Raw genomic sequence first — 13,198 nt, forward strand, 5'->3', positions numbered from 1 at the left:
AGCTGCGCAAAATGGATCTGCCCTTATGTTGTTAAAGTTTGTTTTTTAAGACATTCAAAATAAACATTAATAAAGCAAGATGCCGTGTTGAAATATATGACATGTATGGTTTATTTAAATTGCAAAGGCAAAATATAAATTAAAAATTATTACAACAGATGAGAAGGGGGAGGAGAATTTACACATGCCTCAGGTTTTTCGATGAAAAAGACTTCCGCATAGGATACACCTGTGTATCCTCGCTCATAGCTCCTTTGGAAGGCTCCTCACTCCTCGCCTCCTCACGGTGCAATTAGAGAATTGAGATGTCCTTCAAGATGGCTGAGCTCGATCGGTTTCCGGGTCATAGGATGGAGGACGGAGGAGCGAGGAAGCGAGGAGGGATATTGAGAAGCACCCCATGTCTCTGAAATGGTTTTAAAAACTGTCCTGAGGCACCCCAGCACTGTCTCCCTCATCTAAAATACCCAATTCAACTCATCCGCTCATTAGTTGAGACTTTCAGACCTGAAGTGAGTCAGAAAATGTAAAGAGATTTGTGAGAAAATAAGATGCATGTCAGATCCCCATCACCTTCATCAGCAGCAGCTTTTAAAGCAATAGCAGGCAAATAAATTAATAACCAGCTGCTGTGATGTCTATTAATCTAAGAACAAAAGAAAAAAGAGCAAATCAATAACTTTTATAGTTTTAAGGGGTTCATCTATATTTAATTTAGTGTTTGGTAAGTATTCATTTTCTGTATATTTCTGCTGAAGGGCACAGCTAGCTAAATAATGTCATTTATTATAATGGGTTCATGTGAAGATTGTTTTAAGTTCACTTAAATTAGACGTTAAGTCTAATAAATGTTAAAATTGATAGCTCTCAATTACACTGTAATGCTGAATGGCTACAGTCAATGGTTAAATATTCAGGGGGCAAAAAATGTTTTTTATAGAGACATCAGTAGTATTGATATCAGTGATGCTGGCCTTCAATCATAAAAAAGATACCATTAAAGAAATATTAAAAATATACTGTCTTTATGTTGTTTGTACATTGTACATTTGAAGATTGTTTATTTAAAAACTTGAATGTTAGGTGGGGTTAAGCGTGATTAACCACGATTAATTTTAGAAAAATGTGTGATTTAATTAGTGAATTTTTTTAATCGATTGACAGCACTATGCGTGACATGACTTTACCATACTCAATAACAGTTATACACAAGTGTATCAGACAGAGGCTTTCATTTATAGTTTTGTTATATATTTTTTCATGTCCTCTAGCTTTACAAGCATGTGTTTTTTAGTGCACATGTAAGCAAGCAGTGGACAAGAGCAGAATCAGTGCTATGCCTTCGGTGCTAGTGGCATCTGATTATCTGCTAGTACTATTCTCAATAGCTGGGACACTATTTAAAGTGGATGATGATTCTCATTTAACATAACATTTGTGAATTTTAGCAGATTTGTGAAATATCATATGTGACAAAGTTATAGAGACGTATGCTGGTTTACCTGAAGCAGGGCTTAACGTTAAGCCTTGATGTGCTTGTCTTTGGGACAAGTAAATCAGTCATTCATCGTGCTCAAGTAAAAAAAAAAAACAGATACTTGTCCATAAAAAAAAAAATTATTTTTTTCGTGGCATAAATTTCGGGGCATTTTTTTTATATTTTGTAAATGGTAATTTTATCCTAAACTTATTATGTGTTTGTCTTTTTTTGTCATTCTGAACTTTTATCAATAACTAATTTGAATAAGTCACTAGGGCTGTTACCAATCAATATCAAGAGGAAGTGGCATTTAGATGCAGTTACACAGACTGAATGAAGCTCAGAGGTAACCTGAATGCATTTACATTGCAGAATTACTGCATAAATAATGGTGATACTAATGTTTTTACATTTTTTTGAATATAAAAAATATAAAGTGTTGGTGAAAATGCAATGAAACATGAATACAAACCGCCAGTAGGTGGCAGCTGGTAGAGACTCTGAGCAAGTAATTGAGTAATTTATTTAACCAATTCATTAAAATGACTGATTCATTCAAGAATCATGCAGCAGTAAGATACATTTTTAATGAGGTAAAAAGAATGCACTATTGGTAGCAATATCTGCTCGCATAAAATTCAAGACATTAATGTTTGCCTACAAAACCACCACTGGCTCTGCACCCCTTTACCTAAATTCTCACAATACTTATGTGCCTCTAGAAGCTTGTTCTGCAAATGAACGTCGCTTTATTGTGCCATCCCAAAGAGGCACAAAATCACTTTCACAGACTTTTAAATGAAATGTTCCCTCCTGGTGGAATGACCTGCCCAACTCAATCCGAGCAGCTGAGTCCTTAGCCATCTGCAAGAATCGGCTAAAAATGCATCTCTTCCATCTTTATTTGACCCTTTAACTCTAGCACTCTGTGTTCTAATTTTATTCTTAAAAAAAAACAAAAAACTCTAGCTTTTCTAATCTTTTTGTATTCTATCTATTGGTTTTCTTTTTATTTATTATACAATTAACAAAAGCAAAAAAGGCCTCTAACACTAGCTTGCTCTATTCTTTTTCTATTCTACCCGTTAACTTTTTATTATATAATAAAAAATAAAAAAAACTTGCTACCTGTACTGAGTTAAGCTAACTGAGACTCGTTATAGCACTTGCATAATATCGCTGTTTTGTTGATTTTAATTGCTTCCATTGTCCTCATTTGTAAGTCGCTTTGGATAAAAGCGTCTGCTAAATGACTTAATGTAAATGTAATCACTGAACTGTTGACTGACCCAATTTGTTCAAAAACACTGACTCGGTAACAAAACGCTGCTGTTAATTGCTTGGAGATGCGCGACTGTTCTGCTGTGATCTTTCTTTTATTTGAACTATTCTTATCACTCAGTATTTTCTAAAATGTAAATTTCTTTAACTACTTGTTAAATGAGCTGTTGTATAAAATTTGCAAGCGTGCTGATGTTTGGAAAACAGAGAAATTATTTCACTTGCTCTCTCAGGGTTCTACAGTGCGACCATTTCAGTCACATTTGCGACTGAAAACTACTGCATACGACTAGGAAAAAATATTTAGGAGCACCAGTGCGATTCTCTCTTTACAACAAAAAAAGTATAGACCGTGTGTAAATAAGAGATTAATTGTGCAGTGTAAGGAGCTTCGCTGATTATAATGGAGTTTTGTGAGATCGTGATGAACTAAGATGAGTGACAGCTTTTAATGATTAAGGGAGTTTGCAAATGTGATATTGATTTAATACAACAGTTCACTTTAATAACAGTTCATTAAACAAGAAGTTAATATTAAGTGACTTATATTGTCTGACTACAACACTTGCCTTATTTTGCTCCATTTCATCAACGAAAATAGTTTCAAACAAAGTCCTAGCCAAGCCGCTGCGCATCTCCATTAAAACTCAGCGGTGTTTTGATTATGAATGAACTGCGTTTTTAAACAAATCTAGTGAGTCAATGATTCAATTACCCATTCATAAAGACAGTCACGTACTTCATTCCTGAATGAATCAGCTGTTCGAACGATTCAATTAAATTAATGATTCAGTGATAAAATCAGTGACACCGCTACCTACTGGCAGTTTTAGTTCAATTTTTCAAGTGTTTTTTCTGTTATTTAAATCATTTAATATTTCTACATTCAAAATTGAATTTTTAAAACATTAATCTCAACATGAATTTATGAATTTAATTGCTCTTATGCAACCTCTGAGCCTCATTAAACGTCTGAAAATACACCTACAAGCCTCTTGTGTTCTTCTGTGCCACCTCTGTAGTACAAATGTATTACTTAAATACTGATTTCATTTGATTGGTTTCTTATTCTACTACTTATTCTACTTGCTTTTATTCTGTTGTTTTAATTAGAAATGATAAAAAGCTTATTTTTGAATTTTTTTGAATTTGACAAAAGATGACATCTAATAAAGTTAGAAAAATGCCATTACAAAGGTAAAAACAAAATTCCCTGTAAATCACTGAGTCAAATATCACCTCGTAATGGGAAGGTACTTTTTTTTTTTTGATTTGAAGGTGCTCCTAAATTTTTTAAATTAGGAGCACAAGCGCTCCTAAAAAGAAAGGTAAACGTAGAGCCTTGCCTCTTTAAAAAATCCACTTGTCCCGGACACTAGGGCTGTATACCTTGGAGAACCTGGCGATACGATACATACCTCGATACACAGGTCACGATTCGATACGTACCTCGATACAGAGCTGTCTCGATACGATTTGATACAATGTGACACGATTCGATACGATTCAATAAAAATACATGGGCCAGAGCCAATTAGTTAATGCTGAACACATTTACTCAACAAACAGAACTCTGCATTTTTCTTCAATTTATTGAAGACAAAAGTGCATTATAACAAAGTGCATTTTGCTTAAATATTTGCAACTTTAAGTGCTCTGATTAATTGTACACAAATTGTATTAATCTGGAAATTACCACAAGTCAACATTTAACTTTCCAAGGGTACAGTCTGAGCTCACACAAGCACAAAATCTTCTTCTTATTATTCTTAACTTCTTATTAAATCTTCTTATAATTCTTTTTTGTGACACCATGTACTGCCATAACATATTTCACTATGAAATCACTTAAATGCTACATCTTGCTTTAACATTTTCCATGAGTTTTTTTGAAACTCGCGGGCGCCGCTGCGCCCCCTAATGGCTGGGCGGAGTATCGATACTAAGGGCTAGAATATCGATACTGTATCTTTTTTTATTATATCGGTATGTATCTAAGAATCGATATTTTGAGCACACCCCTACCGGACACATGGACAAATGTTAGTCAAGTGTCTCAAGATCTGGCTATTTGTGGTCCTGCTGAGTTGGTTTGAAGTTGTTATTTTAGTGGGTATTTATTTAGTGTTATGTGCTCTCAATTGTAGGCAAAGAAGTATGCTATGGAACAAAGCATCAAGAGCGTCCTGGTCAAGCAGACCCTCGCCCATCAGCAGCAACAGCTTAGCAACCTACAGGTAATAGTGCATGAGAACATGGGATAGATATAGTATTAGTAAACTTTTATTATGCTGAATATATGCTGATGTCACTCACAGCTAAACCCAATTACATAGTAGTTCCGTAAAAAAAAATCTGAAAAAAATCATAGTGAAGTTTTGACATTTATTTTATAGTTATGAGGGAAAGATTCAGTTAGAAAGCTATTGTTGGGGAAAAAACGCCATTAGTGTAAACACAATGTAATCATGATTGTAATTATGTGTCATAATGTGAGTAAATCTCAGTGACCCTTTCTACTCTCATCTGACAACTTCCAACCACAGTACAAAAAAAGCTGCACAACAGTGATGGACTTTATTTTTCCTGACAGATCCCTAATTCTCTTCAGATGGCTTCATTGACGATGGGCTTTGGAGATCCCCTTTCACCACTACAGTCTGTAAGTCCCACAGTTTCTTCCAGTAATCTCATTAAACTTCATTGACTCCCCTCCTTCTGTTGGCATACATGTGGTTGTTCTGTACACATGTGTGTAATGGGGAGGAGGTAAAGAAAAGCCAGTGCTATGTCTTCGGTGCCAGCATGTTTATTGTCTGTTGGTTCTATCCACAATCACTGGAACAAGCCTATGAATAGAGATCGACCGATATATCGATTTACCGATATTTTTCCCTGATATTTAAGCATTTGAGGGGAAACGAGACAACAACGGCATGCATAGGTACTTGATTTGCTGTAGTTAGTAAACCTTATTTAACATAACAGCCATTAATGCACAAATTAGATGTATTGCATAAATGCCTGATATGCAGCTTGGCTCTAAGAAATGGAGACAAACTCAGTCACGTAAGATAATCCGTCAAGTCCTGTGCCAATAAAGACGTAACTTTGTGTGAATTAAATATGCAGCCATGAATGTCGGAAATAAAAGTCCTGAATTTAATTCTGTCTCTGTTGTCTATATGCTCATTAGTCTCGAAGTCGGATTCACTTAGGCTAAGATAATTCAAGTCTTCTAATAAAGACATAACTTTGCATGAATTAAATAATACAGCCATGAATGAGCACATGTTGGAAATAAAAGCGCTGAATTTAATTCTCTGTCTGTTGTGTATATCATTAGTCTCGTGAAGCCGCTTTCATATTGCTGTTCACTCAGCGGGTTGATGCTCAGGAAATGCTCCAGCACGTCCACCGCATGTAACTTTTAACAAGATTTACTTGTTTAAAGCACCCTAAATTATATTAACATTTACTATATAACCATTATTTCACCAATAAACATCTAAATAAATACAACTCTATGGACCTTAATTATTTATATCCACGAGTCGCAGTTTGTGTATATATCTGTGTAAATGCATAGATAAACGGCACTGTCAGGCATTTCATAATCTAGTGTGACGCACATTATTAGTAATTCTGATATAACATGCCAGTTGAGAAATGCAATAAAATAAGATGTTTTGTTTGTTATATTCCAATGTTCCAGAGAATATTTGTCAGTGAATTACTTCTCACTTTTTAGCATATTAAACCGCTTATAAACCTACTAAAACTAGTTTACTATGAAGTTGATATGACTTCTGTCCTTTATTTATTTTCTCCATTTGAAAACATTAGACCTGCTACATTTATTTAGCTTATTGTTAATATTAGTGCTGCTGCTGATGCTCTAAATAATTTTGTTGTTGTAATATGAATATTAAATTTAACATTAAAGACTGCTAATTTTCAACACGTTATCGGTTATAAAACAATCAATATCGGTTGATCACTACCTATGAATGATAAACACTATGAATGAGTATATGCCTGGCATGGCCCCGTCTGATCAACTGAATTGTCCATTGCAGGTTGCAGCACAGAGGCAACGGGCACTAGCCATAATGTGCCGTGTTTATGTTGGGTCCATCTACTACGAGCTAGGAGAAGACACCATCAGACAGGCATTTGCTCCTTTCGGTCCCATTAAGAGCATTGACATGTCCTGGGACTCTGTTACATTAAAACACAAGGTCAGAAGTTTTTTATTTAATTTTTTTCATCCATTTTGTATTTTTCATTCTTTGTTTTTTAACTTACATTAAGCTACTTTTTCTCCAGGGTTTTGCATTTGTAGAATATGAAGTACCAGAAGCAGCACAGCTCGCTTTAGAACAGATGAACTCCATTATGTTGGGTGGTAGAAACATTAAAGTGAGTACTTCGTAAGTTTAATATCTTGTGATATTTGTTTTTCTAAATCTTTCACATTCAATTGTCTGATCTTTTATTTCATCACTTATAGGTGGGGCGACCAAGCAACATTGGTCAGGCTCAACCCATCATAGACCAGCTAGCCGAAGAAGCACGCGCTTTCAACCGGATTTACGTGGCATCCGTGCATCCCGATTTGTCAGACGACGACATCAAGAGTGTGTTCGAGGCTTTCGGAAGAATCAAGTCATGCAGCCTGGCCCGGGACCCCACAACGGGAAAGCACAAAGGCTATGGCTTCATAGGTAAGTGGGAGGCTGCTACACCCATTCGGTTGCATATAAATGTATCTGACTGAGAGCAGTCAGTCATGGTAGAATGCTGTTCTCTACATGTCTCACAGGGGATAGAGAAGGGTGGGGGCAGGTTCCTCACATGCTTTCATAGTAAGTTTTTATTTCTGTTGTCGTTGTTTTCTTAGGCTCTGTTACGGACTTTTGTGCCATAAGTGCCCGCTGGTAATTACACAGTAACTGTCTCAGAGCTCTGGTAGATTAATGGTAGTCTTCTTAGAAGCTGTTGAGTCTTAGTCCTCCTTGTTTCCCCTGTAGAATATGATAAGGCCCAGTCTGCGCAGGATGCCGTTTCCTCCATGAACCTTTTCGACTTGGGCGGCCAGTACCTGCGAGTGGGCAAAGCAGTCACACCTCCCATGCCCCTTCTGACGCCAACGACGCCGGGCGGCCTTCCTCCCGCCGCTGCCGTAGCGGCTGCGGCAGCCACTGCCAAAATCACAGCACAGGTGAGCATTTACACACCTTGATTATCTATTGTTAGTCAGGGAGAGAGTGAGTGTGTGTGTGTGTGTGTGTGTGCGCGCATGTGATCAGCTGCTTCCTTTGGCATTTAAAAGCCTTCCTTTGTAAAGTAAGGCAGGGTAATTATTATTTTTTTTTTTATTAAATTCGCTTAGCAGGCTAGAGCAGGCACTTGGTGCTGTATGTGAGGGCTTGATTTGAGTCATCTTAGGCATTGACTGGCATGACGACTCAGTTATAACACAGCATTACTTATTTGAGACAGAGCTTTTACATGCAGAAAGATAACAGCATGTAAACTCCAAAAACAGATGGCATGGAATCTGTCCCAGCCGGAGAATCGGACAGAAGACTTCCTCAACTGTCTGGTAAATCCTTCAGGAAATTCTGTTCAAAGCACGCTGGTGCCTTTTTGTTTTGTGTAGAATATGAGTGTGGGGAGAGTCTTGTCTTCAGGACTTCCCAGTTACAGTGATGCTCATTGCTTTTTATAGTGTGCTAGGTAAAGAATGTTTAATAGACAGGCCATATAATTGAAAGCTGAACAGTTTTAGTTGCAGGTGACTTTAAGTAGCACCTCTGACCAAATTTTTCAGCTACATTATGCCTCATATCTGTAATTTGGGTTTTGGCCCACAAAATGATGAATATAATTCTGGATGTCCGCTTAAACTTTTAAGGCTTTTCATGATAGTTTCATGATAGTCATACATTTGTTAATGGGTGTGCCTTTACTATTTTAATTGAGATACGTTTTTGGCATTTTCTATTGTGGGTTACTTCTATTTTAGTGAATTTTATTGAATCTATGCTACAGCATAGATCATACTAAAATTGACATTATATGCTACTAAATATATATTGTAAATTTGTATGATTACTGATGTAATTGTCCTGTGTTGTCTCATGCTTGTCATACATAGTTTAAAAATTAAGCAGATAAATGCATAATTTTAGAACTTATACAGCCGTGTCTAAATTAATGTATAGTTAATAATTTATAAAGATTTCAAATGATCCGTTTAGCTTGTTTTGTCATTCTTGAACTTTATTTCAGGTCTTGGGCCTAGTTGCATGTAATGCCTGAATGTTTAGATGCACAAACACTATCAGACGAACACTTGACTGATGTGTTTGTCAAGCAACTTTCCATTTCCTGTATATTACTGTTCAAAAGTTTTTGTAAGATTTCTTTGTTTTTAAATAAAATGCATGTGGTCTTGGTGATCACACATACTTTATAATAATTTATTTATATAAAATAATTTGTAATCTAAAATTTACAATTTAAAGTAGGGATGCACTGAAATTAAAATTCTTGGCCGAAGCCAAACCAATTGAATCGCTGAGCTGAAGGCTGAATACCGAACACAGTTTTTCGCATTATTCCCCGCACATTTTGCCATGTTTTTCACCATTGCATAAATTAAATGCCCAAAATGTGCTTTTTACTGTTTTGGATAGCTTTTCAAAGAAAAAATCTGACAAAACAACAATTTAAAAATTTACTTAGCACTGAATATTTTTCTCTTTTTTTCACATTCAAGCAGACACTATACCAAGAAAGCACAATTTAACTTAAAAATTAATAAGTAAAATATTTTTTGGCCATTTGAGACCCCCTTCTTAAATCAGTTATGTTTTTGTTTTTTTACACTGTACAAGTAAATGCAGCCTTGCTGAGCAGAAGAGAATTCTTTTAAAACATTAGAAAATTTACAGATCCCAATTTGAACACTGTGTGTTAGAATACATGTATTATTAGAGCTGTTGTAATTTATTGTCTTTTTATTAATTTATTTTAAACATGCATAAAAATGTTTTTGAGCAGCTGACGAGTAACACTGTTAGTCAGCACAAATTTGGACTTCGAACCCTGGATAACAAGCAGATAGCTCCGTGACCTTGTGCAGCGCTTTTAGAATACATGCAAATCCGTGTGTGTATTAGAAAACTTAACATTCAGCAGTTTATTTACTAATTAAGGCCATTTCACAATTTCAATCATCATAGCAGCAACCACCCTTCCTCTTCTCATCGAAGACATGCGATGCAGCACTAAACAAGTCTCTCGCTGTCGGTGCTTGTAATGATTTTTGCGTCTTTCGCTGACACTTTTAAATACTTTCACACTGCTGACATGATGGCTGCATTAGTGCACATCTCTATTTGATCGAGTCACGTCATTGTTCAGGACTATTTATTTTGGTCTTTTTGTTTATTACAATTTCGGTTGCCGAACATTCGGTGCATCTCTAAATTAAAACCTTTTTTTCTCTTAATCTATTTTAAAATAGAATTAATTTCTGTGTATCGGCAATGCTACATTTTTATGAGCTGTTAATTCAGTCGTCTTTTGTCACATGATCCTTCAGAAATCAATTATTAATTATAAACAAATTATCATCAATGTTGAAAACTGTTGTGCTGCTTAATATTTTTGTTTAAACAATGATACATTCCTTTCAGGATTCTTTGAATAGAAAGTTAATTTAAATCAAATTTAGGGTTTTAGTTTGCTTAAAAGGCCTAACTTGTATTGTATTTTGCTGATTTTCATCTATTAACACTCTTTAGAGTTTGAAGCCTTCTAGGTTTTCTATATAGACTAATGAACAAAATCCATCTTTTCTTCAGAAATCTTATTTTTTTTTTAAATGTGTTGTCAATTTGTATGCACAAGTGGTTAAGGGACAGCTGAGCATATAACACAAGAACCTATGTTGACTGTGAGTATAACCGTTTTTGCTTTGAAGACCTTAAAGAGGACTCTCAGAGACCCTATACTACAGATATTTTATTGCTTAATACTAACAATAATTAATTTTCTTAATTAGGGATGCTCATTTTGGTTAATTTTCTCAATGAAACAAATTGGCCCACACTAAATATTTTTATTTTAAAAATAAAATTAAGATGACAATGAAACACACACTGAATTTGTTTAGGATCTTTGAAGAACTAGCATCTTATTTTCTTTTCTCATCAGAATAAAAAAAAAAAAAAAAGTAGCAGGCAACCTTAGTGCACAACGTGTAGTTTTTTTTTTTTTTTAATGTTGATGTGCTGTGGGGATAGGCTGGAGCGGAGCCTGTAGAGCTTCACTGAATATAATGGAACTTTGTGAGATCACGATAAACTAAGATGAGTGACAGCAATTTAGTAATGATAAGGGGAGCGCTCATTGCACGCTTTTCAGGCTAAACTCCATTCAAAATTTGAATAAATTCTCTCCAGGGGGCTGTTTCATTAAAGACGCTAAGAAAAGCGGGGATTAAAGTCCAAAACCTGACTTGAAATAACCTAACAAATCAATCGGGACTAAAGCGGTTTCATAAACGGCAATTTAAGTTCACGCAATCTCGATCCAGGTTCAATGAGTCAGGATAATTTGATGTGCACGCTTATTCTTAAGCAGCTCTTAATGTCGCTCATGGATCAAATCAATCCACCATGGCAAACAGTGAATAATTGTGCCGTTTAATGCATTTGAGACGGTGTTTTCCTCAGTGCATAACTTATACATCACAGGTATATTTTTCATCTGTAAATGTTAGAAAGTCATGCATATATATCCCTTTTGCTGTCTGAAGTTGGCGAGGCTTACGTGAGAGAACGAGCGCTGATGAGCGCATGCACGCAGCACAGACGGAGCAGAATTGATTAATAGTGCAAGAATTCAGAATAAAATATACATTCTGCTAAAATATTTGTTGTTGGACGTTAAATGTGACACACAGAATTTTAATCCTACATATACAGTGGGGGCAAATAAGTATTTGATACACTGCCGATTTTTCAAGTTTTCCCACTTACAAAGAATGGAGAGATCTGTAATTTTCATCGTAGGTACACCTCAACTGTGAGAGACAGAATATTAAAAAAAAAAAAAAAAAATCCAGAAAATCACATTGTATGATTTTTGAATAATTAATTTCCATTTTATTGTATGAAATAAGTATTTGATACAATAGAAAAATAGAACTTGATATTTGGTACAGAAACCTTTGTTTACAATTACAGAGGTCAGACGCTTCCTGTAGTTCTTGACCAGGTTTGCACACACTGCAGCAGGGATTTTGGCCCACTCCTCCATACAGGTCTTCTCCAGATCTTTCAGGTTTGGGGGCTGCCGCTGGGCAACACGGAGTTTCAGCTCCCTCCATAGATTTTCTGTTGGGTTCAGGTCTGGAGACTGGCTAGGCCACTTCTTACTTCTTCTTACAAATGCTACTTACGGAGCCACTCCTTAGTTGCTCTTGCTGTGTGTTTGGGGTCATTGTCATGCTGGAAGACCCAGCCACGACCCATCTTCAATGCTCTTACTGAGGGAAACAGGTTGTTGGCCAAAATCTTGCGATACATGGCCCTATCCATCCTCCCCTCAATACGGTGCAGTCGTCCTGTCCCCTTTGCAGAAAAGATGAATTTGCAGATGTAATTTTTTGTTCAGATCAAAATGTTATGACATTGTATTTTTACAATTGTAAATTTAAACTGTGAACCTTTAAAGCAGGGTTTAAAAATATATATGGTCTTTTTATAAAATACATTTTATATAAGAATCCTGCAAGCACTTTAATTTTCCCCCCTTGACTTGTACTGCACAAAAGTGGTTCAATAACGTTGAATGTTACACAGACTGATTATTGCAAATGCAGATCCCAGTGTGTTCTGGTTAAACAATTTTTATTTATTGCTAAAGTTTGCATATGGTGGTGTGCTCTTAATGACAGCTTTCCTAAAAAAATATATCCTATTCCTAAAATAAGAAATATCCCAATTTATCACCTTGCTTATAGTATCGCAATGTATCGCAACCCCTGTATCGTGATGCGTATCGTATCACCAGATTCTTGCCAATACACAGCCCTAGTGAACAGGTGTCTTTTATACAGGTAACGAGTTCAAACAGGTGCAATTAATACATGTAATGAGTGGAGGATAGGAGGGCTTCTTAAAGACAAACTAACGGGTCTGTGAGAGCCAGAATTCTTGCTGGTTGGTAGGTGATCAAATACTTATTTCATGCAATAAAATGGAAATTAATTATTCAAAAATCATACAATGTGATTTTCTGGATTTTTTTTTAAATATATATTCTGTCTCACAGTTGAGGTGTACCTACGATGAAAATTACAGATCTCTCCATTCTTTGTAAGTGGGAAAACTTGAAAAATCGACAGTGTATCAAATA

At 35.8% G+C, this 13,198-nt stretch overlaps 1 protein-coding gene across 11 annotated transcripts in view; it reads left to right on the forward strand.

Annotated features, from left to right (window-relative positions):
- LOC306881177 (poly(U)-binding-splicing factor PUF60-like) overlaps positions 1-13,198 on the forward strand; it is a 29,237-nt gene that overhangs the window by 3,724 nt on the left and 12,315 nt on the right. For 6 of the 11 annotated variants that reach the window (XM_079435116.1, XM_079435113.1, XM_079435119.1 and 3 more), the window contains 7 exons: positions 4,909-4,998; positions 5,355-5,423; positions 6,841-7,002; positions 7,091-7,183; positions 7,275-7,488; positions 7,795-7,985; positions 8,313-8,369. In XM_079435116.1, the coding sequence (XP_079291242.1) occupies positions 4,909-4,998; positions 5,355-5,423; positions 6,841-7,002; positions 7,091-7,183; positions 7,275-7,488; positions 7,795-7,985; positions 8,313-8,369 (876 nt within the window). The remainder of the gene's footprint in view (positions 1-4,908; positions 4,999-5,354; positions 5,424-6,840; positions 7,003-7,090; positions 7,184-7,274; positions 7,489-7,794; positions 7,986-8,312; positions 8,370-13,198) is intronic. The other 5 variants (XM_079435114.1, XM_079435123.1, XM_079435121.1 and 2 more) reach the window with 1 other exon arrangement.

Source organism: Barbus barbus, assembly GCF_936440315.1.
Source record: "Barbus barbus genome assembly, chromosome: 15".
Lineage (NCBI taxonomy): Eukaryota > Metazoa > Chordata > Actinopteri > Cypriniformes > Cyprinidae > Barbus > Barbus barbus.